This window comes from Apodemus sylvaticus, chromosome 7 (genome assembly GCF_947179515.1).
Source record: "Apodemus sylvaticus chromosome 7, mApoSyl1.1, whole genome shotgun sequence".
Classification (NCBI taxonomy): Eukaryota; Metazoa; Chordata; class Mammalia; order Rodentia; family Muridae; genus Apodemus; species Apodemus sylvaticus.
Genome location: NC_067478.1, coordinates 772,036 through 797,888, shown reverse-complemented (window position 1 = coordinate 797,888; position 25,853 = coordinate 772,036). Strand labels below are relative to the sequence as shown.

The following is a 25,853-nucleotide window of genomic DNA, read 5'->3' as shown; positions in this document are numbered from 1 at the left end:
CAGGGATCTCTATCTCTCTCTCCCCTCTCCTTCATCCTTCTCTCTCTCCTATCTAGTTTTAGGGGGTAAACAGGGTCGGGATGAGGAGATGGAGAGGGGAGAAAAGACCAGCTACATGAACTAGAAACTGGTGGAGGAGGCTGTTTGGGGATGGGAGGCTCCAGTGGGAAGTGACTGAAAGCAGTGAGTCTCACACTTGAGCGTGTATCAGAATCATGCTGGCCTTGTTAAAGCACTGTGTAGCCATACACATCCTGACTCTTTCCAAAAGTTCTGTTTCCAGAAAATTTGCATGGTGTTGCTGCTAGTGGTGGTATTGATACTGGTGCTGGTATTGCTGGTAGTACTGGTGGTGGTGGTGGTGATGGTGGTGGTCCTGGTCCAAGGACCACTGTGGAGAATTACTGACTTAGAGCCTTGCTGCTGAAAGTCTGGTCCCTAGATTAATGGTTCTGACATCACTGTTAGGACTCTGGCTCCCAGCCCTACCCTAGTCATCCATTTGTGTGCACATTAAAACTTGAGAGCACGGCTTGGAATGTTCATTTTTAAACTTGACAACACAGTAGAAACACTCAGAAAGTATTTTAAAATATTGGCACTTGGAAGAAATGTGTGCTGATGCACACCTATAATCCTAACGTTTGGGAAGTGAGACAGGAAGGTTTAGAGTTCAAGACTATACTGTGCTACATAGAGTTTGAGACCTGCCTGATCTGTGTGAAACCCTTGTCTCAAGAGACATAACAAATAAACTAACAACCTAATGGTTGAGTCTTATCCCAGATATTACAACTAAATGATGGATGATAGTGAAGACATGAGTGGGGACATCAGGAGTTACAGCTCCCCAGAAGATTTGAACATAAGCCCTAATCAGGGAACTGCTGGTTCAGCATGTCAATCCTTCATCAGTCCAATCATGAATCCTGAAGGACCTACTGATCACCCCCCTAGTTCTGGTTCTAGGATACCTGAAGATCCAGGTATTTCAGGTTTGGGACCACTTGGTTATAAGGATATCCTGTCTTTTCTGTCTTTCTATCTGTCTCTGTCTGTCTGTCTCTATCATCTGTCTATCTGTCGGTCTATCTATCTATCTATCTATCTATCTATCTATCTATCTATCTATTATCTATTTATCTATCTATCATCTTTCTATCTCTCTCATCTATATATATCCTACTATCTACAAGAGAATAGTCTCTGACTTCGTGTTTGTGTCTCCAAATATAAACACTATTCTAAGATATTAAAGCCTTTTTATCTCTTGGCCCTCTTTGTGCAGCCTACTGGAGGATAGGACAGAGCCAACCCTAGGGCTCTACAAGGGAACTTTAGCACTGGGAAGTGAGGAAAGCGATATCCATGACTAAAACTAGGCTGTCTCTCTATGTCCCAGAGAGACCCCTATTCCTCTGAATGGGACTCAAAGCATTATTTATCCTCTGCATTTGCTTTCAGATAGCTTCAGGTAGCCTTGAGTCATCCCCTATCTCTTTGCTGAATACTCAACCAAATGATGTCACTGAGGGGGCGGAGAAGGGTAGGACAAGGCTGTTTTCCTTCATGAGCTTCTGGATCAGAGGACAGTGGTGCATGAGAAGACAGACTTTGAGGAGAGCATGTAGTGCTTTGTATTGTAACTATATGATATCAGGAGTACAGACTGGAGAACTTCTGTCCCAGAGCATAGCCACCCCTTTACAATAAACTCTAAGAAGACTCTTCACATCACTAGTAAGAAGGTTGTTTTGTTAAACATGTCTGAAGACTCTTTTAAGGACATGCCTTGTGACTGAGCTCCTTGAGGACATGAACAGATTACATCTGTCTTTGTGTCTCTGAGGCCTGACATACAACAGGACTGATCCCAGGTGCGCACATCTGAGCAAGCCCGATGGCTCACTGTATCTAATTAGTTTTGTCTCTGGAAAGCATCAGTGAAGAGAACACTCCACCTCTGGCCTAGCAGTGTTCTGCCCTGTTGTCTGTGAAATGGGAATATTTAAATATAAGAATGGTTTGTTTCTTTAGCTGAGGCAGATCTACCCTCCCCTGTGTTTGCCTTAAAATATAACATCGATTTTTCCCCCTCTGGATATTTTCTCTCTAAGAGGAAGTGTGTACTGTGCAGCTCTTCACTGGTAATTCGACATCTTAGTGATCATCTGGTAGTTAGACAGTGATAGGTATTAACAGGGCATAACAGAAAGGGAGGGCCACACAACCAGGGTCAGCTGCCCACCACACACACTGGGCACAGTGCCCATGGCCAACATTGTTTCTCAAAGCTCCTGGAAATATTTTAATATCTTTAAAATTTGAAAGTAGAGATGGAGAAATAGCTCAGCACTTGAGAATACTGTTCTTCCAGGAGATCAGGGTTCTATACCCAGCACCTACAAGGCATCTCACAATCATCTATAATTCTGGTTCCAGGAGATCTGTCATCCTCTTCTGACCTCCATAGGCACCAGGCACAAATGCAATGCTACAGTGAAGCTGCCTCAGACCCACCAGTGATATAAACAATGACATAGGGGCTTATCAATATTTTAGAGCTTGGGCCTTTTGCTGGACAATCTTCCGACTGCTCTAAACTAATGAGTCCTGGCACCACGTCCCACCATGTGGCCAGGTCTACCCCTCTGCTCTGCTCTGGGCCACCCGTTCCCCTGCTGGTTGGGTCTCTCCACCTCCTAGTTCTTCTCCCAGAGTTCCAGCTGTGCCCAGAAGTTCCACCTTTCACTTCCTGCCCAGCTACTGGCCATCAACTCTCTCCTTTCTTTTTTCTTATTAATCATTCCATTTGTTTATATCTCAAATGATATCCCACTTCCCGGTTACCCCTCCAAGAGCTCCCTATCCCACATCCACCCTTCCTCCAGCCATCAACTCTTTATTAAAGCCAATTAGATACAATTCTAGATTGCCTCAGGCAGGTGAGGAAGGAACAAATATTTACAAAATATGAGACCAGTGATGGGCTGTTAGCTCTTTTCCAATACAGAATTAACAATTGAATATTCATAGACACATCTTCACACAGTATACCCCAGCATGGTACAGAGAAATACATGAAGATAAAACACCCATACACATAAATGATTTTTAAATTGTAAACAAACAAAAACCCCTCAAACTTTTAGGAGCAAAAAGTCATATTTTTCTATCAGTGCAGTTGCAAAATGTGATTTTTAGTGTTACCTTGAGGAGGAAAGGACCCATAAAAATAAATGCATCCTGGGTTCAGGGGAGTCCCGATGCGGCAGGACAGAACCAGACCAGTATGAGCATCACGCATTGATGGGGTGGAGCAGTGTGCTGAACAGGGGCAGAGTTTTTCTTACCGTTGTCTCTTTTGACTTCCAGTTTACAGGTATGACCCGGCAGGATGCCTTTGTAGCCCTGACTCAGAAAGCACGTGGGATGAGAGTGGGTGGACACGTGACAAGTAACAAGCTGAAGGACTGGCTGATCTCACGGCAGCGTTACTGGGGCACGCCGATCCCCATCGTCCACTGCCCAGCCTGTGGTCCTGTGCCTGTGCCACTGCAAGACTTGCCTGTGACTTTGCCCAGCATCACATCTTTAACGGGCAGAGGAGGCTCCCCGCTGGCCTCTGCTTTAGAGTGGGTAAACTGCTCCTGTCCAAGGTAAGCAGCCACAGCCAGCACCCTGAGGTGTCTTGGATATCCTCCCCTCACTGGATGCTAAATGCTACCTTCTTCACTAGCCTAGAAGGAATATCAAAGGTGTCTCAGAACCTTTGAGAAAACAGTCTAGAATCTGGCTGAGGCACTGTAGAGGGGCCTGAAACACTGATCCAGTGGAGGGAAGACATAGATTTTCATCATTCCACACTGTCTGCCATTTCTACTCCACAGAGCTTCCTAGAAGTGTGAGGTGTTTCTTCCCTGCTATGGCTGGCCAGTACAGAGCCTGTGAGAGCGAAGGAGTATGGGAAAGACAGTAGTGTGTCCATTTCTTACCTTGCTGAAGCACACCAACCTTCTCTCCTCTTTCCTCCCTCCCAGTGAGATTGGGTTTTTCTAGCAGATCAGTAGAGTGCCTCGAATATGGTTTTCATGATGCTGTTAGTAGCTAACTAGCATCAAGCTAGTTCTTTTCTCTTTCCCTTTGTGAAGGAGTTTTCACATTCAGCACAATGTTGCAGCCTTGCGTGGGAATATGGCTTTTTCACAGAACCACAGAATTTGGGGGGGGGGGGAAGGGCAGTAAGAGCCCAGGCCTCAGAGTTGAATTCACCACTCCCTGATTGAGTTTGGTAAACATCTAGGACTGTGAGCCACCAAGCCAATACAACCAAACAGGACAGCACAGACATATAGACAGATGCCTCAGGTCCAGCTGAGGATTCTTTATATATTTACTTTTGCATTCTAAGGCCTTGGGCTTGTTTCTGAACCTCTGTGAAACCTCACTCTCTCCTGAACAGTGGGGCTTGTGTAGTCTGCCTCATAATTCCCTGGTATTCTGGGAACCTGATGAGACAGCATCTGTAACACCCTTGACACAATTCTGCTGCCACAGATTGCACTGTTCCTGCCTAACCCAATCTGGTGACCACATGCCCTTCATCTGCCCCAGCACCTCTTCCCAACCTTCCAGGGCTTGGTATCCGTGGTAACACCTAGTTGCTGTCAAGCCCAAGGTGACATTAATGAGTGTCAGTCAGATGTAATTGCTTCTGGGTGGTGGGCCTCTCTGTTCTCCTCAGAGTTCCCCAAGTTGGGCAAGAAAAAGAATGTAGGTGCCTTATCTTCCGGTTACTCCCCAAATACTGTCATTATCAGAAGTAAGATGCAATCCAGATAAAGACCCGGCTTTCCTTTAGAGAATCCCTGTGGAGACTGGCACCCCTCTCTGGTGGCACACAGGATTTTCTAGGAGCTTCTCTGACAACTCCTGCCCTGAGGAATCCCGCCATGCCCAGGCCACCTGACTAAAATGCAGGCATGAGGCCTGGTGTAGTTGTCTGACCTGAGCTGGGGTGGGAGAGCTGATTCCTTCTGTAATATTCATGGAGCCAGTGTGGACTGCTTAACAAATATGGGATGTAACACACAACCCTTCTTTTCCTTTGTAAATTGAAAACAGACTGCAGCTCTTAAGTGCTTAGTGAATGGAAACTCACTCAAACTTGCTCAAAGTGAAATATTGGGAGGCCCAACATCTTACAAGTACAGCTAGTAGGAAGCAGCACTAAAACCTAGAAAAAAAAGCAAATTAATGAACTTCTTTTCTGTGCAAGGTGCAAGGGGTCAGCCAAGAGAGAGACAGATACTATGGACACCTTTGTGGATTCTGCATGGTACTACCTCAGATACACTGACCCTCACAATACTCGCAGGTAATGTCCCTACTGTGTAACAGGGCACACTCTGCATCCTCCATGAAGTAAAACCAAGGTGGAGTTAAATATGCAAGGAGGCTGCTGGGAACATGGCTGAGTGGGCAGAGAGAGCACCTATCTCGCGTGTCTGTGTTAACTGGCACCCAGAGAAAGGAGGAGGAGGAGCCTGGGCCATAGCAAAACTTCTGACGCCTCAGCAAGGCTGTGGGAAGAATGCCAGTGCATGTGTCCATGCAGAACCCAAGGTGGCAGATGCGCCTTTGTACTGTGCCCTCCTTTTCTTCTCCTGGAAGTAGACGGAGACCAGGGGCTGGGCCAGAGTAGCCCCTAGACACGGTGGTGGCTATTGTTGGTCAGCTGTGAGCCTCATGCCAGGCTCTCAGCTTGGGGAAGCTCAGAGAACCAGAGAAGAGGCTCTTTTAATGAGAGTATATTAATTATTAATTTAGATTACTCAGCCCAGTAAATCCCATCTATAATACAAATAGAAAAAAAAAACAGCTAAACTGGGCGGTGGTGGTGCATGCCTTTAATCCCAGCACTTGGGAGGCAGAGGCAGGCGGATTTCTGAGTTTGAGGCCAGCCTGGTCTACAAAGTAAGTTCCAGGACAGCCAGGGCTACACAGAGAAACCCTGTCTCGAAAAATACCAAAAAACAAAACGAAACAAAAAAAATAGCTAAAAGATGTGACCACTCTGCACTGTGGAACGGCAGGGACAGTAGGGGCGCCTGACAAGGACTGAAGAGAGACAGGACAGTGTTGTAGAGAGCTAAGAAGCTTAGACTCGTACCGCACATAGTCAATAAGTCTCCTAAAGTGCAAATCAGTAACAAGGATAACCAGTTTTAAATATTGACGTAAGAGTGGAAGCCAGGGGTGTGGTACATGTGAATAATCCCAGAATTGTGGAGCGCGAACTGGAAAATCAAGAGATCAGGCCAGCCTGAGCTACACAAGACCCCATGCCAAAGAGGGGTGGGGGAAGGGAGAGAGAGAAGAAGAAGGATTGAGAGGAATAGAATTAAAAGTGAGTAGGTAACCAGGTGTGGTAATGTCTTTAATCCCCCGCACTCAGGAAACTGTGAATTCAAGGTCCGTCTCTTTAAATGTTGAGTTCCAAGCATCTGGGGGCTACAAAGTGAGACCCTGACTTTATAAAAGCAACGGTAGCTAAGGTTCAGGCCTGGGGTGCAGGGAGAATTGAGGCTAAGACCACTGGTTTTTCATGATAAGTTTTCAAGTGCTGTTTTACTTTTCTGTCTGTTTCGTGGACAAGGCAGAAAGAAACAGAAAAGAGAGCAGTAGGTAACCAAGCAAAGCTAGAATAGGAGCTAAGGAAAACCATTCCAGCACCAGGGAAACACACTCTGCTTTCGGACCTTAGCAGGTTGCTCCTGAGCATGGCAGACATACCCTGAGCTATATGATCCACATGTGAGGGACTTCCATTCTGGGCATGGCAGCGGTGCACACCTGTAGCTCCAGCACTGGAGACTGAGGCAGGAATTTGTAAGCTCAAAGGACCTTGATGTACACAACTGTATCATCTGTCGAAAACAAGCAAAGGAAGCCCTCTCCTACCCTGTATTAGCAGCACGGTGGCATATTTCTGGTCAGACAGATGCTCAAGCCACATTCTGAGCAGCAGAGTCATGGCTCCATAGTTTGTGTTCATGTCAGATCCTGAGCAAGTGGAAAGATGCAAGGGGACTGGGACACCCAGGGCAGCTCCCAGTGAGCCATGGAGGAGTGTGAGGGAGGGTTCCCTTCTCAGGCCACGTCCCAGCTGTCCTGAGCCCCGCAGAGCCCCTCTGTGAACAGCACAGCACAGCTTCACACATCACCTGACATGCTGCCCCCAGATCTGGCATTGTCTGGAGTCTTCCAGAGTGGTGTCCTAGGGTGAACATAAGTTGAATAATTAACGTCATTTATCCCAAACTTGTATGTGAGCTAAATACCTAACCCTCAGCTTTGGCTTTACTGTTGACCAGAGCAAGCAGTTGAATTCATTGATTTACTTACTTACATTTTTTTTTTTTTTAATTTGAGACAGAGCCTCACTGTGTAATCGTAGTTGTTCTCAAATTCGCTGTATAGACCAGGCTGGTGCTGAACTCACACAGATCAGCTTTTCTGAGCTTTCCAAGTTTGGGGGTTAAAGGTCTATGCTACCATGCCCGGCAGCAATTGAATTCCTTTAAGAAACCTTTTTTTTTTTTCATAAAGAAAAGGAAAAGGTAGTCGGAAATGTATTTGCTCATTTGGTTGATTGATTTGGCTGACTTGTTTTGCTTTGTTTTAATTTTTGATTCTGAGAGTGCTAGCACAGTTGTAACTGCAGAGAGACCTATGCTAAGAAGTACACTGCTTGGCCAGGCTTCCTGACCTGCCACCAGCAGTTTGTATTTCTGTTTCAGAACTAGTCGGCCAAGAGCATGCTGCAGGAAAATACTTTGTGCGAATGGGGAAAAAGCTGAAATTTTAAAGCCAGGGAGCACAGATCCTCCAAAGCAAAAATTCCTCAGTTAGCTTCGAACGGAGGGTTGCCTTGGGAACAGGGAGGCCTCTTCCCAGCCACAGTGGCTCTTTCCCAAGGCAGCAGACAACAAATAGCCGACCAGAGAGTCCTTTCCCTCCGTCATTAGAGGACAGGAGTAGGAGGAATTCGGACCTTTGGCATCCATGTTGGTCACAAAGCATCTAGTGAGGGAGTTACTGGGATGTTTTATGACAGGCCCTAGATACCTAGATAAATTTCACTCCTTCAGTAAGCCATATTTGGAATCTTGTTGGCTATTTCAAAGCACTTTAAAAATAAGATTGATTTCTGTTTTAAAATGAACATTTACTATCATGCTAGTTTCTATTATAAATGCTACTATTGCCCTCTATTGGTGAAAATTAAAAAAAGTCTCAATTGTCTAATCATACTAAAAATTAAAGCTAGCCATTCAAATAAGCATCCTATAGAGATGCTTTGTTACTGGTGTCCTTTCCTCTTGTTCTTGTCTTATTCAAATTTATTTATTTATTTATTTATTTATTTATTTATTTATTTATTTATTTATTTATTTATTTATTTAATTTTATTTAGAGACAGCAAGGTTTTTCTGTGCAGCCCTGGCTGTCATGGAATTTGTTCTGTAAACCAGATTGATCTTTAACTCAGAGATCCGCCTGCTCTACCTCCCAAGTGCTGGGATTAAAGTTGTGCACCAACACCATCTGGCTCAAAAATTACATTTTTTGATTTGGTTTTTTTCGAGACAGGGTTTTTCTGTATAGCCCTGGCTGTCCTGGAACTCACTCTGTAGACCAGGCTGGCCTCGAACTCAGAAATCCACCTGCCTCTGCCTCCCAAGTGCTAGGATTATAGGTGTGCGCCACCACTGCCTGGCCAAAAATTACATTTTTATTACATTTGTTGAGTGTGCATGTATGCACATGTGCCGTGAACTGTGCACAGAGGTCAGAGGATGGCTCGTGGTCCAGTCAACTCTGCTTCTTTTCTCACTTATTGTAGACAGTTTTCTTTTATTAAAAGAAAGTCATTTTTTCTGACATTACTTATTTTCAAGGGATGAAGTAGGTCTAATTAATACAGTTGTGGCAAAGAAGGCATCAGAATGCCCACTTACCTTTCTCACAGTCCCTTCAGCTCTGCACTGGCAGACTTCTGGATGCCCGTGGATCTGTACATCGGAGGAAAGGAGCACGCTGTCATGCACCTGTTCTATGCCCGATTCTTTAGTCATTTTTGCCATGGTCAAAAGATGGTGAAGCACAGGTGAGCTTTCGTAATATTTTGCAAAACAGTTCTGTTCACAAGCAGTGACTGGAAACAGTATCGGTTGGGAATCAAGATCATATGTGTATACAAAAAAAATCTGTTTTTCATATATGCTTTAGAGGCCATTGCAGGTCTTTACAATTTGAGGTCCATTTACACAAGCCTCTTAATCATTTGGTGTGGAATCCAGCTTTCAGTGCATCTGTCTGTTAAGTAATTTGAGAATTTTACTTGTGGAGGAAAGAGGAGCGTTGTGATGTTATGTGGCTCCTGAAGTATCTCCCACACTTGTCACTCTGGGTAAACTGTACCTGTAAGCTTGGCAGAATCCTTCTCTAATATGTCACTCTGACACACTGTGATACACCACACACACACACACACACACACACACACACACACACAAATTAACCTTCCCTCCATGGCTATTGCTTCTCAAGCCTTTGCTCCATCACTGAACAGCTCAGCCCTCTCTCCCCCCACTGTTGTGTGGGGTCCTCACCATGAATTAAAGTATTATGTCCACTAGGGCCTGCTAGTGCGATCTCTTCTTACACTTGCTCTCTGTTGTGCTGGTTTGTTATTTACAGCCTTTGTTACTGTAATATACAAATCTTGGTTGTCCTTTGAGGGAAGTCTTGGTGTCCTCCTCTTCTTTGTCCTTTTTCTTCCAGAGAATCTTTCTCTGATCACACCCTTGTTTTCTTTGTCAGTTTTAGACTCATTCTGTCAAATTCCAGAGCACACACTGGGCTGTTTCTTTGGTTTTGCCCTGGAACCACTTTGGCCTCTGCCCTTCCTCATCCCTCTTCTCATGTCTAATCTTAACATCTCAACTGATCCTTTTGTCTGAAATGTATCCTTCAGTATGTCTTCTTGTTTTCTTTATTGATGGACAATGCATTTGTTCTTTCCTCTAAAAGTAAATTTATTTCAGCAGCATATTTTCAAACATCTTTTTATTTTTTTGGTTTGTTTGTTAAGTTGGGGTTTCTCTGTGTAACTAACTGTCCTGGCTGTCCTGGAACTCATTCTGTAGACCAGGTTGGTGCTGAACTCACAGACATCGGTCTGCCTCTGTTTCCCAAGTGCTGGGATTAAAGGCATGGGCCCCACTTCCTGGGCATCTGATATTTCCTGTCATACTGAGTGTTAGACTCCGAGCCTCAGATGCTCTAAACACTTGAACTATGATGAGCTCTGTTCTCAGCCCACATCATCCATAGACTTGTCCTTAAGACAGGGCACTGAGCTAGCACTTCCCCTCCGCCACGGCTGGTTTCCTTGTTGCTGTGGGCCGGGTATTATGGTCCATGCCTATAAACCCAACACACCGGAAGCAGGAGCAGGTATATCTCTGTGTGCTGAGGCCAGCCTGGTCTATACAGTTAGTTCATTTAAGTTTCCATGTTCTGTGTGTGTGTGTGTGTGTGTGTGTGTGTGTGTGTGTGTGTCTGTATCTGTGTGATCTGTGTGATTGTATGTATGTGTCTGTGGGTATGTTTGTGTGTATCTGTATGGGTCTGTGTGTGTGTGTCTGTGTGAGTATGTGTCTGTGTGTGTTTCTGTGTGTGTGTGTATGTGTGTGTTTGTGCCTTTGTGAGTATATTTGCATCACATCTGTGCAGGAGTCCAACACAGTTTCAGATCCTCTGGAATGAGGTACATTAAGTTGTGAACTGCCTCGTGGGTGCTGGTAGCCAAGTCCAGGTCCTCTGGCAGAGCAGTAAGCTCTCTTAAGTACCAAGCCATCTCTTTAGCACCCCTGGCTTTCTTTTGAGTATAAATGTATTTCAGATCTATCTATTTCCCAAAGTTTATTGAATACAACTTATTTGTGTATGACAGCTAACCCCGTGTCTCAGCTCAGTGTGATCTAACTTGTTACTGGTTTTACTGCTCTTAACCATGGCCCATTGTTTTTTGGGGGACAGTGGTTTTCAGCCAAGGTTGTGTGTCATGGTTGCTTGTTTATGGAATCTCCTGGCACCTTTGCAGGCCGTTTGTTAGCTTCCCTCTGTGGCTGGAGAGAACGCCAATGCACAAGCACCCCAGATTCTCGTCCTGAGGTTGTATGACCATATGAGTAGCACGGAGCCGGTCCCAGAACTGAAGCAGGATCAGCTTTTGTTTGTAGATTCTCAGGAAAGTTTCTTATTTTGCCATGGTTTAATGGCTTTTCTGTGCTAACCAGTGTGATCAGCTTCCTCAGTGGCTCCCGCTGTGCTGGAAGGGTTTGGTCTCCAGCTCTCCTATCTGGTCTTTGTGATCCCTTCTCTGCTCAGGAGTCCCCTAGATTACTTAGAGAAGAACTTGTTAAACAGACTGTACTTTCTGAGGGTTTGGGCTTTTGCTGTTTCTTTATTCTTCTTTGGTTTTGCCAGATCAATGACACATTTTTAAGAGTTTTATACTATGTTTAACCTTTTTAGTTATTTTTCTGTTAGGACAATAAATTACAGTCTCCTGTGTGTATGCTGTTAGAATGATCCCAGGTCATCCTGTTAAATTCTTAAATACTAGTTGTACAGGAAGTGCACATCTCCTTTCCGGTTTCTAACCTTCCATCTGTTAGCTAGGCTTTTATTTCTTTTCATATTCCAGAACAAAATAATATTTTGCTTATCCTCTTCTTATGAATATGTCTTGATGATGACCTTGAACTGATCCTTTTGTCTCCATCTCCTAAGTCCTGGGGTTATGGGTGTGTGACTGTGCCCAGCCTGACCACTCATTTGTGAATGTTACATATGCTACCTGTGTCTTTTCATTTTTTGACTTAGTGGAAATTTTGATGGTTTTCTCCATCAGGAACATACATATTTTCCATTTTTTTATTTCGCATTTACTTCTTTTTCTAATATATTATTTTTTGAAAGAGTGATGCTATATTTCTTAGCAAGATAGGGGAATATATCTTAAGAGTCAATCCTAACACTGAAATCTTGGGTCAACAGCTATATGTAATATATATATATATATATATTACAAAGCAGGCGAATCTCTTGAGTTCTAGGCCATCCAGAGATGGCTCTATGCTACTCTGCATAGTGAGAATCTATTTTAAATGCTTTGTATTACACTTATTTATTACATTTATTTGTTAGTTTATGTATGTGCACATGCGGGTAGGCCTATGATTGTCAGTGTTCTATGGGGTTCAGAAGACAACTTGCTGGTGTTGGTTCTCTCTTTCCACCAGGCAGGTCCCAGGGATTGAACTGTGCTCTTCAAGCGTCTTTAGGCACCTAGGCATCATGCCTGTCCCTATTTTAAATTTTTTTGATAGATAACAATGTGTGACTTGTACATGCCTGGAATCCCACTACTTGGATTGGCCCTGTCTTAGTCTAAACCTCTTACCCACTCTGCCAGTTCTGGTTAGAGCTCTACTGTATGAAAAACATGCTGGGTGTAACTGAGTGCTGAAACTGGCCTTCCGTTTCTTACCCCAGAGACCTTGATGTGTGAGAACAACAGATCTGCATCAGAACGCTGAACATATCGATATCACTGGGCCCATCAGATAATTAGGAAAAGCACTTGTGGTTCAGGTCCTGCTACTCAGTCCATTTTGCATTTTGTATCTGTGAAAACAGATTTGCTGGTTATGGATTGAGTCCTGTTACTGTCATGGTCTCGTGGAAATTTTCTGTGTTTTCTTTTTTTCTACACTCACCATCTGGCCCAGGCCAGCCTAGAACTCTTGTTCTTCCTCCCTCAGTGTTGGAATTATTTATAGTATGCACCACCACAGCCAGCCATGGGATTATTTATAGTGTACACCGTCGCACCCAGCCGTGGGATTATTTATAGTGTGCACCACCACACCTAACCATGGAATTATTTATAGGTATGTGCCACCACAGCCAGCCATGGGATTATTTATGGTGTACACCACCACATCCAGCCAGACTTTTGCAGTGATTACATAATAATTTTAAAAAGTAGCCATTTACAGAATGTAGTCTGCAAAAAGGAGACCCAGGGAGGCTCCTGGTAATTTTGGGTAAGGGCAGGCCTCTACTTGGTTTCTTTCTGGTCCTATATCAGTAGCCACTGGTGCCATCAGAGCAGTCGGCAGCTGTCTGTCCAGGGCTTCGGTATTCATGGAAATGACACCAAAAGTAACCTGTCAAGCTATGCTTAGAATTTCCTGAGCTTGCTTCCTCTCTTCCCTTTTTCGGTCCTTTAAAGGTAGGACAAAGGAGGAGTGTGGACTAACCTAGAAATGGTGAAGATTCCAGCATCGTCTCCTGCGTACATAGGTTATGCTTCAGTGTTGATGAAAACATTCTGCCTCCAGGGGTGCAATTGAAGGGGTCAGGAGAACCTGGGCCTTCTAGGTAGAGAGGCCCAACATGGTACCTCCCCACCCCCTCCTGCTCTTGAAAGACACTGCTGGGATGCAGGAGTCTCTCCTTCTCAGCAGACCATATCTGCCTTTACAGGAGAGTCACACTGACTCAGAGAAGTCTGCAGAAATGAAGTACTGCTGAGGCTCAGGGGAGCCTGGGGAACCACAGCCAGACCACTGAAACTCATGCCATTTTAAAAGCGTTTCATTTTAAGGGTGTTTTGCCTGTGTGCATGTCTGTTCGCCACACATGTATGGTGCCCCAGAGACCAGAAGAGGGCATTCGATCCCTGGAGCTGGAGTTAAAGACAGTGAGATGCCTTATAGGTGCTGGGAATCACTGGGACAGTCAGTGCTTTTAGTTACTGAGCCATGACTCCAGCTCCCACCCCATTTCCCATGCCACGTTTTATCATCCCTATGCTAAATCATCTGTCTGAGACAGTGCCTGCTGGGCTATAACTGGGAGAAGCTGGAGTCTAGATGGACTTCAGAGATCTAGTAGCATAAATTTCAGAAATTGAGACACATTCATTATCAGAGTCTTCTTGGTCCTGGTACAATGCTGTTCTACAGGACACCTGCCAATTATGGGCAAAGGGCCAGTGTAGACGCCCGGGGGTCCTCAGTCAGAAACTCTTTGAAGTAATTTTGAAATAAAAAAGTAAATGTTTCTGGTAGTAGTCAAACCAGTCAGGTAGCAGTGGAGACAGAGTGCCTGGAGGTGTGGGGGAGGGCCACAGTGGGTGCTGCTTGCACAGGTGTCTGTGTCATGGAGATTCACCAAGTTGTACCTACCTCAGAACTAGCGAACTTTTCAGTGTGAGTGCTAATTGACAATTTCCTTTAAACATAGGGAAAGAGGAGGGGAATGTAGAGACAGTGAGAGGGAGAGAAGGGAGAGAGAGGAAAAGAGGGAGAGGAGGAGGGGGAGGAAAAGAGGAAGAGGAGGAGGGGGAGAGGGATAGGGAAGAAGAAAGGGAGAGAAAGAATGGGGACAGACAGAGGAAGAGGTAGGGAGGGAGAGGGAGAAGGAGAGGGAGAGAGAGAGATGGAGAGAGGGACAGAGAGAGAGACAGAGAGAGATTTAAAAGCCAGAGAGTACAGTTGTTTTAGGTAGATAGAAATAGCCAGGGTCAGGGTCTGACTGGCAAGTTGCAATTCTACACATCCCCAGAAGGTGGCAGTGGTGGGTCACTTGATTGTATAAAAAACAAAACCCCAATGATAGTAAGTAACAGGAGCCCAACTCCCTAACTTAAAAGTCTTTTTTTTTTTTTTTCTTTTTCCTTTCAGAAAAGGTCATATGTAGCCCAGGCTGGCCTCAAACTCGGGATCATCCTGCCTCAGCCTTCTGAGTAGCTGGGGTGTAAGGTAGGCAGCTGTATGCCCAGGAACTGAGTCTCAGTGCTGCTGATCTAACTTGCTCTAGACATGTTTTTGGTGCTGAGTATAAACCCAGGCGGGGCCTTGTGTGTGGTAAGTGTGCATTGTACACAGAGCCACACTTGCACTTCCCTGAGCCCCTCTCAAGTGTGACTCCAACCAGTGCCCAGTGTGAGAGAGGAGATGCTGAGACAGTGTGAGAGCACTGAATAAACACACGATAAACACAAGCAGCTGGGTATGTGCAGATCAGCCCGCAGAGTTCGCTGGAGGCAGCTTCATGTGAGGCTCAGTGGTCCTGCCTTGGAGAGCCCACCTCATTTGCTGGTCTTCTTTTCCATATCGGCACCAGAGTGGCTATGCCGGTGGGTGGCACTTCTGTGCACACATAGAGGAATCTCTTCTGTCTTCACACAGTAGTGCGCTCATTTGGTCCTATAACATCAACTAATGTGTTTATGTACTGAGTGGGACTTCGCACACATGATACTCAGCACTTCTTTTTGAATGTTAACTGTACTTGATTTTTTTCCACCTTTGTAAATGTGCCCCATCTCTCACCATTGCTTCCTTTTTCTTAAAGATTTATTTAATTATTTTACTTTATTTACTTGTTTTAGGGCTTTGTCAGCATACATATCTGTACACCAGAAGACAGCATCAGATCCCATTATAGATGGTTAGGAGCTGCCACGTGGGTGCTGGGAATTGAACTCAGAACCTCTGGAAAGCAGCTGCTGCTCTTAACCACTGAGCCATCTCTCTGGCCCCTCTCCACTGCTTCCATTTACTCCTATGCTTGTGTCCCGTGCATGCACATATACAAATACATACATATTCATTAAAAGACCCTAGAACAGGATGGTGGGTTGCATCTCAGGCAGAACATGCATTTAGCACCTGGACTCTGAGGAAATTATGGTGCAGTATGGGACTGACACACACAAAAATCAGCAATATTTGTTTCTGGCCCTCATCTCTCTCACTCTCTTGTCTGCCTCATCTGCTCCCTCGAATCTACTAGAAAATATCTCTGGGCGGTGGTGGCTCATGCCTTTAACCCCAGCACTTGGGAGGCAGAGGCAGGGGAAATTCTGAGTTCAAGGCTAGCCTGGTCTACAGAGTGAGTTCCAGGACAGCCAGGGCTATACAGAGAAACCCTGTCTCGAAAAAACAACAACAACAAAAAAAAAAAAAAAAAAAAAGAAAAGAAAAGAAAAGAAAAAAGAAAAAGAAAGAAAAAGAAAGAAAAAAAGAAAATGTCTTCCTCCTTATTACTACCTACCCATAGCTATTGGACAGGGACCACTTAGGCAAAAACTACTCACCTAAATCAGATGACATTCAACATGAAGTAAGGGTCCTATGGGATTAACCTGCAAGACTAACCTGGTCTATAGCTTGCTGGACCTGTTGAGGTTTCTGTATTTCTGATTCCCTGAGTAGGAGCTCCCCAATACCTGCCCACCCCTACCCCCCAACCCATGTCCATGACCTTGCACCCCGGAGCTGGGATGCAGGAAGGTCTGCTATGGCAGTATAAATATAAATGAACGAATCTCTGGTTCTCCAAAGCAACATGAAATACTTACATAGGATGGTGTCTGGAATTACTTGATGAAATACATCAATAATCAGGCAGATTCTTATAAAATAAAATAGGGTAAATAATTTGAGTGTTTCTTAAGAATAAACCATTGTAATGACTGTATTGGTGCATGCCTTTAATCACAGCACCCAGGGGACACAGAGGTCGGCAGATCTCCATGTTTAATCTACATAGAGAGTTCAAGTCCAGCCATGGCTGCAGAGCTTGACACTGTCAGAAGGGTTGGGGGAGATTTATGGGGGAACAGGATGGAACAACAGATGGCTCAGCAGTTATGACCACTGGCTGCTCTCCTGGAGGACCCACTGTTCTTGCCTTGCCTGCTACTGTGGGTCCCCATGGTGACGGCCATGAACTCTAACCCTCTATAGTCATGAGCCCAAATTAAATGCTTTTGTTTATAAGTTGCCTTGGTCATGTTCTTTTGTCATGGTATCTTAGGGTTTTATTGCTGTGAAGACACCCTGACCAAGATGACTCTTATACATGAAGCATTTAATTGGGGCTGGCTTACAGGTTCAGAAGTTCAGTCCATTGTCAGCATGACAGGAAGTATAGCAGTATGCAGGCAGACATGGTGCTGGAGGAGCTGAAAGTTCTACTTCTTGGCCTGAAGGCAGCAAAGAGGGACTGGAATTCTACACTGGGTGCAGCTTGAGCAAATACAAGACCTCAAACCCCACCCCCACAGTGTTATCCTTTTTCTAAGACCACACCTACTCCAACAAGGCCACACCTCCTAATAGTGCCAGTCCCTATGGGCCAAGTATTTAAACACATGAGTCTATGGGGGCCAAACCTAATCAAACCACCACACATGGTAATAGATAAGTAACAAACACACACCAGCTGTTGGTAGCTGCCTCCTTAGAGTATAATAGGCCAGGAAGGACAGGTAGATAATACTTCAATTTTAACAGAACTGACTCATTCCTGTCCAACTTACCAGATTTAGAACTTTAAGACAGTCTTAGCAGGTACTGTTTTAAGGGAAATGGTAAGCTCCCTTCACAAAGACAGCCTTTGTACTAACCCTTACACGCTACGCCTGATGGGCAGCTGACACTGGCTCTGTTTTCAAGCAGTCATTTGATCCCATCTTCCCATCCACACCTTGGCAAGTTTTTCTTGCTCTCATGTTATAGGTTGGCAAACTGGACTCACAGAGTAAGCAAGCGGCTTTTGTGGCTCAGGTAGAAGTAGGTGAGATCCAGGCCTTCCAGATCTGAGGCCTGTACTCTTTCCACGTCAGCTCAGTGCAGAGTGGACCTGTACTTAAACCTGGCTGCTGCTCTGACTTGGTGTTACTGCCATGTCCTAGGAGCCTATTCTATTCCGTAGTAATGATTTCTGGGTACCTTGAGTCCTGGCTGTTCCACCCACCCCTCTTTTTTTTTTTTTTTTTTTTTTTACCCTATTATCTTTTCTCAGGGAACCTTTCCATAAACTACTGGCCCAAGGCCTCATTAAGGGACAGACATTCCGCCTTCCCTCTGGACAGTGTCTGAAGAGGGAAGATATAGATTTCACAGGTAAGGAGGGCCCAGTCTGGCTGGGGCAGGTAAGAACCAAGGCCAGGTACAGAAGCTCTTAAGAAGCCAGTGTCTGCTATTGGACCCCAGCTGGGTGTAAGTCTGAGATAGATCCTGATCAGGCCTCTGCTGACTGTTCCTGGGACCCATTATACCCTCATACCCAGCCCCATCCTGTGTGACATGGTGTTTGCTTGGACATCTCTGCCTTGTCCAGTTTCAGCTGACAGCCCATTGCTGGAGAGAGCCTCAGACTCAGAGCATGGAGTCTTCCAGGATCTTTCCCCCCAGGCCATGAAGTAAAGTTCAAAATAGGGAATTTCTTCTCCATCAAGACCCAATCAGAATCATGTCTTGTTCCTGAATACTCTTTTGGAATCTAGGTCCTGCTCCTGTTTGTGCAAAAACAAAAGAGAAGTTAGAGGTGACATGGGAGAAGATGAGCAAGTCCAAACACAATGGGGTGGACCCTGAGGAGATCGTGGCCCAGTATGGGATCGACACCATCCGGCTCTACATCCTCTTTGCAGCCCCTCCTGAGAAGGACATCTTGTGGGACGTAAAGAGTGAGTCTGCCTGCCTCCTGTACAGGCTGCCCTGGGCTCTGAAGGAACTGGGGAAGGAAGTGTTTCTTGCTGGAAACAGTAATGGAGAATTCTAGAAGTCATCTTGTCCAGGCTTCTGTCCCTCTCCAAGGCACTAGCTCTCCATTGTTCAGGGTCTTTGGGTCCCTGTGGTGGGGGTGAGGGGGTTCCCACTGCCTGTGCGCATTCCCAGTCCTCGCCCTACACTTAGTGGTGGTGGGCCCAGAAATCCACACCATTGCAAGCTCCATGCTGATTATAAGGTGAGGTCTCTGGATAACTGTTTCCTTAAAGACCCACCCTCTGTGCTTACTTAGGCCTACTAAGTAAGCACAGAGAGGCCAGGCATCTTTAACACTCCTTGAAAAGTTTTTCTAGAACAGTCTTCCTCCTTCACCAAGATGGTGCCTGGATACTGGGACCACATGCAGCTTCTCAGCCACTCCCTGCTACTTGAATTCCCTCATGAGATTTGTTTCTCCAAAGCTTTGGTTTTGCCCTAATGATCTGCCTGGATGTGGATTTGGGGAGTGAAAGCCAGTGACTGTGGGAGGAGCCTGTTTCATTCGAGTACTGGCAGTGGACCTGGACAGTCATGGCAGATGAAACTGCAAACTACCATTAAGTAACAGAGGCAGGACATGCAGAACAGGGTAGGCGCTAGCTCAGCTTTCTCGTTTCTACATGGGCAAGTCTCCACATCTGCTTTTCACAAGCCTCCAGCTGTTCCTGCTGTGTCCCACTCCTGAGAATACCCAACCCAGTAGCCACAGGGTTCAGGCATCTATCTACATCCATACTTATTTGGTCAGCTGTATGACCCAGAACCACCAGGTGCCCTGTCAGAACAGTGGTTAGATTTGGTGAGCATGTTTAGACTACATAACACACACACCTGGCAAGGTGAGGAGTTGTTAGCTGACCTCAAATTATGCTACAGGGCTGTTCCCCAGCATGCTGTGCAGCCACTGCCACTGTCACTTTTCCTCATGAGGTCCCAGCTTCACTAGTAGTGACAACTATCTTAAGTGTTCTGTTGGCCCCAAGACATATCTGTCACAGCAAGTTTGCTGACCCAGAAGGCAATGTGGGTGATGCCCATCCCAGGCAGGCAGCAACTGCTGAGCAGCCCTGCTGCCACTGCTCAGGACATCAGGGATCCGGAGAAGAGTGGTGGCCGACTCTGGGAGGATCATGGGGCCTCCTCATTCCCTTCTTACCAGCTCTCTGTCTTTGTCTTCCTGATTGCCACAAAATGCAGCTGACGCACTTCCTGGCGTGCTAAGATGGCAACAGCGGTTGTGGTCCCTGACAACCAGATTCATTGAGGCAAGGACTTCTGGAACAGACCCCCAGCCTCAGCTGCTGAACAGCAAGGAGAAAACCAAGGCCCGAAGCCTCTGGGAGTACAAAAATGCAGTCATAACTCAGGTCAGAGTTCATGGAGTGGGCAGTGTGTCACTACTCACTCTGCAAGAGCCTTTGCTCAGTGGTCTGTGAAGCCTTCATGCTCAAGGGCCACGTGAGTCTTCCTTGTGAGGTGGCCCTGTCGCCTTAATTGCCTTCAGTACTTTGGTTGTTTGTTCTCAAATAATGGCTGTCCCTCCTACCTGTCACCTTCTTCCACCTAGACCTCAGGAAGCCACCTATTCTCCAGACTTGACCTGTAGGTTGATCCAATCTAGTATCTCTGATGAGCACATTGTATTAACAGGGATGCACAGTTGAAAGTAACAGATTGCCATAAAATACCTCTTCATTTTATAGATGAGGTTGAGAGCCAGACAGGTCAGGTGTCTTGCTTAAAGTACTACAGCTAATGAGGGGCTGAGCACTGACCTGAGCTCTTCTGTGCGCACTTGGTTACTTTGATACAGAGTGCCCAGGGGTCTTGTTTTAGGTTAATTTCTACAAATCTAAGGTTATTATTAATGGGTTTCTGATAACCGAGTTCTTCTGAGGCCGAGTCGTTTTCCACTTGCTAACTCGGGCTGGGTGTAGGTTGGCAGCAGAACACGCTTTAAGAATGTGCCTGGTCCTGAGGGAAAGCCGGACTGATTCAAGTGTGTGAAGGCCAAGGCCCCTTCTTACCTGTAGCTCAGGTGACAGTGGTGGCACAGCAGGGGGTAGCTATTGTTTGTTTTTTTGTTTTTGTTTTTGTGACCTGAGTGAGTGGCTCTGGGCCTAGCTGCTCACCTAATGCCATTTCTTCATCTTTATTTCCATCCTTCGTGTCAAGGGAGTTGCCAAGGTGATTCTGGGGGTCTGAGTGCTACCAAGCTGTTGCTCTCCTACTGGATAACTGATGTTGTTTCCACAGCTGGGAACTCCTGACATCTTAAAGATGTAATGGTGGGGAGTGAGCCCTAGGCCTCACTCAGACTATGGAGAGCATTCCCTGATCTGCATCTCCTGCCTCTTAAGTCTTTGTGCTGCTCCTGCTCCAGCAACTAGCAGTGTCTTCTTAAGCATCTGTTCTGGGAAACAGCAGACATGAATGATGTGGAAAGAGAGGCAGTCCTAAGTAGTGGGAACAGCACTGACTGAATTTAAAAGTCTTTGTGCCATAGAATGCGGTCATTATTCAAAGCAGTAAATATATTTGTCAGCATTTTTTTTTGTTGTTATTTTCAGTTAGCTTTGTTGTCTGGGCTTTGTTCTGTTTGTTTATTATCACTCTTTTTTCTGGAAAGGAATTTTGAAGAAAGTCAGTTAAAAAGAATCAATTTTTATCAACAGGTGACCACCCATTTCACAGAGGACTTTGCCCTGAATTCTGTAGTTTCTCAGCTGATGGGGCTCAGCAGTGCCCTCTCGGTAAGTGGCTGGGTCTCATCAGTAGCTGCAGAGAGAGGGTGAAGTGTTGGGAACATTCCTTCCATGGTTATATCCCTATCATTCCACTTCAAGGTTTTAAAGGTTGTCTAGGCAGAGCCATCTGCTTTTTCTGGGACAGGGCCTTAGTGTGTAGCCCAGGCTGGCCCTCAACTTATGATGGTTCTCCCGGCTTCATGCCTCTTGTCAGAGGCCATGGAGGAGTGAAAGGTTAGACTCCATGGAGTTGCAAAGCCGTGGCCAAGCTTAGGCTTCTCTCTGTTCTAACCTCCTTCCCCTACTGCCTGACTTTCTGAATGTGTCTGGGTGTACTGTTCGTATTTGCTTAACCTGGATGGTGCAGAATTACTCCACCAACTAAAGGAGCTATCATCTTCAGTGCCGCTCGCCTTTTTGCTACACATTACTCCAGGTTTTCTTGACAAGGGAAGAATTTGTCAATAGTTGGTGGATAGAGAGGACCCTCACCCTGGTGTTCTACAGTGGAAAACCTTAGGAGACAGTCTGCATTTTCCCCTAGGCCACATCTCATTGGAAATCTTGCAGAGTGCTTACAATTTGACCTTGTTCCCAGAGCTATCTTTCCCTTGTTAAGGCTTGGCCTCGTATTCTGTCAGATGGGGCACAGATCCTGTTCTTGATGGGCACCTGTGAGCGCTGGGTCTGTGGTTCTGGGAGAGAAGTCTCTTGAACTGAGCAGAGAGTTAATGAGTGTTTCTCCCACCCACTGAGCCTCTGGACTGTACTTCATTCACTGCCAGTCTTACTCTGCTTATTTGTGCCTCAGTCTTAAATGTTCCTTCCTCTTCCTTAGCAAGCCTCTCAGAGAGTGGTTCTCCACAGTCCTGAGTTTGAGGATGCTCTGTGCGCCCTGCTGGTGATGGCTGCCCCCCTGGCTCCTCATGTAACCTCAGAACTCTGGGCAGGTATGTAGAAGTGTCCTTGTCTAACTAGTTACTACTGTCATTTGTCCAAGCCCAGCAAATGTCTGTCAGAGTGCTCTTCATCCCTTAAGGGTTTAGCTGCTCTGTCTCTGTCTCTGTCTCTGTCTGTCTCTCTCTCTCTCTCTCTGTGTGTGTGTGTGTGTGTGTGTGTGTGTGTGTGTGTGTGTGTGTGCGCGCGCGCGCGCTGTATCTGTATGTAGAGAGAGGACAACCTTTGGGTGTCAGTTCTTACCTTTCTACCTCGTTTTGAGACAGGGTATTAACTGCTGTGTAATCCAGGCTAGCTGGCCAAAGAACCACTAGAGATGCTCCTCCTGTCTCCACCTTCTGTCTCACCATAGCAGCACCCATGGACTACAGATCCTTAGGCTACTCTGTCCAACTTTCCATGGGTTCTGAGCATCTAAGCTCAGATCATCGAGCTTGTCTGACAAGCACTGCTACCCACTCACCCCTAGCCTGCCTTCACTGTGAACTCATGAGCTCAGTTCAGACTTTATCTGTTTTGGTATCCAAAGCTACTTCCAAGTGTTCGTCCAGAGTCTCCACCACGCCAGGCCCTTTGATGGGTCTTGTTTGTTTGTTTGTTTGTTTGTTTGTTGTGTGTTTGTGTGTTGTTAGTAAATGGTGTTAGAAACAGCCCAGTTGGGCTGGAGAGATGGCTCAGCGGTTAAGAACATTGGTTTCTCTACCAGAGGTCCTGAGTTCAATTCCTAGCAACCACTTGGTGGCTTAGGACCATCTGTAATGGGATCTGATGCCCTCTTCTGGTGTGTCTGAAGATAGCCACAGTGTACTCATATACATACAATAAATAAATCTTAAAAAACAAAACAAAACAAAACAAAGAAACAGCCCAGCTTTGTACATGCTAAGTGTATGTCCTACCACTGGGCCACACTCCAGCTTCTGATGGTGTGTCCACGCAATGTGGATGTTGTTCTTTCAAAAACACTTGAGCAAATTCATTTCTCTGGGAAAGGTCAGCGTGAAGTGCCCCTGCTTCCTGCTCATGTTTTGGGAATTGCCAGGGTTGCTATAAGCAGTGTCAGCATAGACCCAAAGCCTCCTGGCATACACAGTGGGATCAGCTAGCACAGACAAGGGTGGGGAGATAGGGAAGAGACAGCGCCAAAATGCCACCAGAAGAGGATCGCCATCCACGGAAACTGACCATCACTGCCGACCCCCTAATATTCACTGGGAGTCACCACCAAGGTAGCCTGGGACCTGTGCTTAGGGTGGGAGTGGAGAGGTTTGTTTTTGAAGGTCAGCTCTCCAGAGCTGGGGATGAAAGGGTTGCAACTGGCCCTGCATGATGGCCCTGCAGGTCAGATCTTTGTCACTCATGTCCCACATTCAGACTGATCCCATTTTGTTGGCCTTTCACTTTGGCTGTGTCTTTGTAATTGCCATATACATGTTGGTTATTTTCACTTAGAAGAGCAGAGTGGTAAAACCCTGCACACATGTAGGGTGCTAAGCTGCACCCTACAGGCGAGCTGCACCCACTGTTCAGGGAAAGCCTAGCTCAAGACCACACCTATAAATAACATCCTGATTACTCCAGGAAGCATGGCCTTCCTTGGGCTTCCTTGTTTTTCTCAGTGGAATTTGTAACAGCTTCTGTCCAGAACATTTTTACCCAAGATCCTTTCATCTCCTAGGCATCCTGTATGACTTCCATATGGAGGTTTTGGAAACCTTCCCAATACATCTGGGTCACAGGACAAGCCACTACCAGCTCAGCAAATAAAGACATGATTATCTGTTTTCTGTGACCTCCATTTCACTTTAGAGAAGGAAGAAGCCAGAATCTTTTCTGTATTTGCCAAAAGGCCATTAAGTTCATTGTGAAGTACAATAGTTCTGTCCAGACCCAGATGGGCACCAGAAAGAGGCTAGGACCAGCTTGGCACCAGGAAGAAGCCAGGCCTGGTACTTCTTGGGCCCTAAGGAGCCTTCACTTCCCTCCTAATAACTGGAAATACCAGATCACTTAGATATCAGATAGGAAAACTTAAAAAGCTACAATGAATGCATACAGACCCAGTACAAGAGTCAAGGCAGAGACCAGTAGAATAAAATGCATCAGCACCACCCAATGGCCTATCCACAACTCAGGCTTATCTAAGGTCTATTATTTCAGTATGTGAGAAGAAGGGGAGCTTGTAGTGGGCATAAATGGGCAATTACTAACTCATGGTTCAATAAGGCTGATCCTCTGTGCATGTGCACATGCATGCACACTTGTGTATTTTCATGGGTGTTTGCAGTCCTGCGAACTGTCAGACTCAAGATAGTATTCATGCTAACAAACATTTCTCACTGATCTATACTCTGGACTTTTTTTCTTCTAAGTAAAAGAAGCAGAATGTGTCACATTCTGGCCCAAGGTTTCTAACTACTTGCACACACGTACTTTGAATATCTGAAGCCAGTGGTCCCAAACCAATTCCAGTATAATAATATTTTGAAGGGAGCAATTCCCACAAATCAATTGGGAAAGGAAGATTTATGCAACAAATAGGTTTATAAAGTTTACTTTGTGTTTTTGAAGATTTTTTTTTTACATTATAAACAAAATAAATTACTAGTAAATTTGAAAGTTAAATAGGGGGGGAAAGTGAAACCTTTCAAAGAAACTAGAAGAAAATTATTGAACTGATTTCAGTTCAATAAGTATGGGAAAACTCTATACTTAAAAATCTTTTCAAGTTTCAAAAGAGCTTTGAATGTAGAGTATTTGCTTAGCATGTGCAGAGCCCCAAGTTCATCACCAGTACAACTGTAATATACATATAAGTAGTATATAGAAAAGCAATAAATTTCTTATGAAAAACCTATGAGACATTGTCTCTAAAAGAAAAGGAGGGTCTTGAGGTACACCCTAGCAGTGGAGCACATACATGGCATGCTTGAGGTACTGGGTTCATTCCCAGTTCTAAAAGGAAAGAGAAGCCCCAGCCGTCCAGGGAAGAAGACTGGAAAGGGTTAATACCACACCCACTTCTTGTGTCCCACCCTGAGCCAAGGGTCCGTTCATGAGTGAGGCAAGAATATGTAGTAGAGTGAGAATGCTCAGTTCCTGGGGGTGGGGTGGAGGGGTGGAGGGCATCCTTATCTCCAGTACACTCATGTGAGAAGCGCTGGGGACAAGATTTTCAGACCACAGATCCTCATGGCTGGAGACGCTTGTGAGAACAACCTGTGCTTGGAGCCTGTTGTCAGAAGGCATTCTTCTCCAGCAATGGGGGTAGCCCAAGCCATGGCAGCCTTGCTTTTCCACCCATTTCAGATTCCCATGTCCATCCATCCTCACACCCCTGCATGCTGTTCAAAGAAAGACTGACTGAAACCTGGGATCACGGGCCAGCTGTGGGAAGAGGCAGCTCCCCACTGCAACAGCACACCACTTGATCCTCAGCCTC

General features: G+C 45.6%; 1 protein-coding gene across 3 annotated transcripts in view; it reads left to right on the top strand.

Annotated features, from left to right (window-relative positions):
• The window catches only part of Lars2 (leucyl-tRNA synthetase 2, mitochondrial), a 94,142-nt gene that overhangs the window by 64,502 nt on the left and 3,787 nt on the right, over positions 1-25,853 (top strand). For 2 of the 3 annotated variants that reach the window (XM_052186871.1, XM_052186872.1), the window contains exons 12-19: positions 3,376-3,659; positions 5,279-5,377; positions 9,035-9,172; positions 17,959-18,059; positions 18,443-18,625; positions 19,905-20,074; positions 21,383-21,460; positions 22,293-22,404. In XM_052186871.1, the coding sequence (XP_052042831.1) occupies positions 3,376-3,659; positions 5,279-5,377; positions 9,035-9,172; positions 17,959-18,059; positions 18,443-18,625; positions 19,905-20,074; positions 21,383-21,460; positions 22,293-22,404 (1,165 nt within the window). The remainder of the gene's footprint in view (positions 1-3,375; positions 3,660-5,278; positions 5,378-9,034; positions 9,173-17,958; positions 18,060-18,442; positions 18,626-19,904; positions 20,075-21,382; positions 21,461-22,292; positions 22,405-25,853) is intronic. The other variant, XM_052186873.1, reaches the window with a different exon arrangement.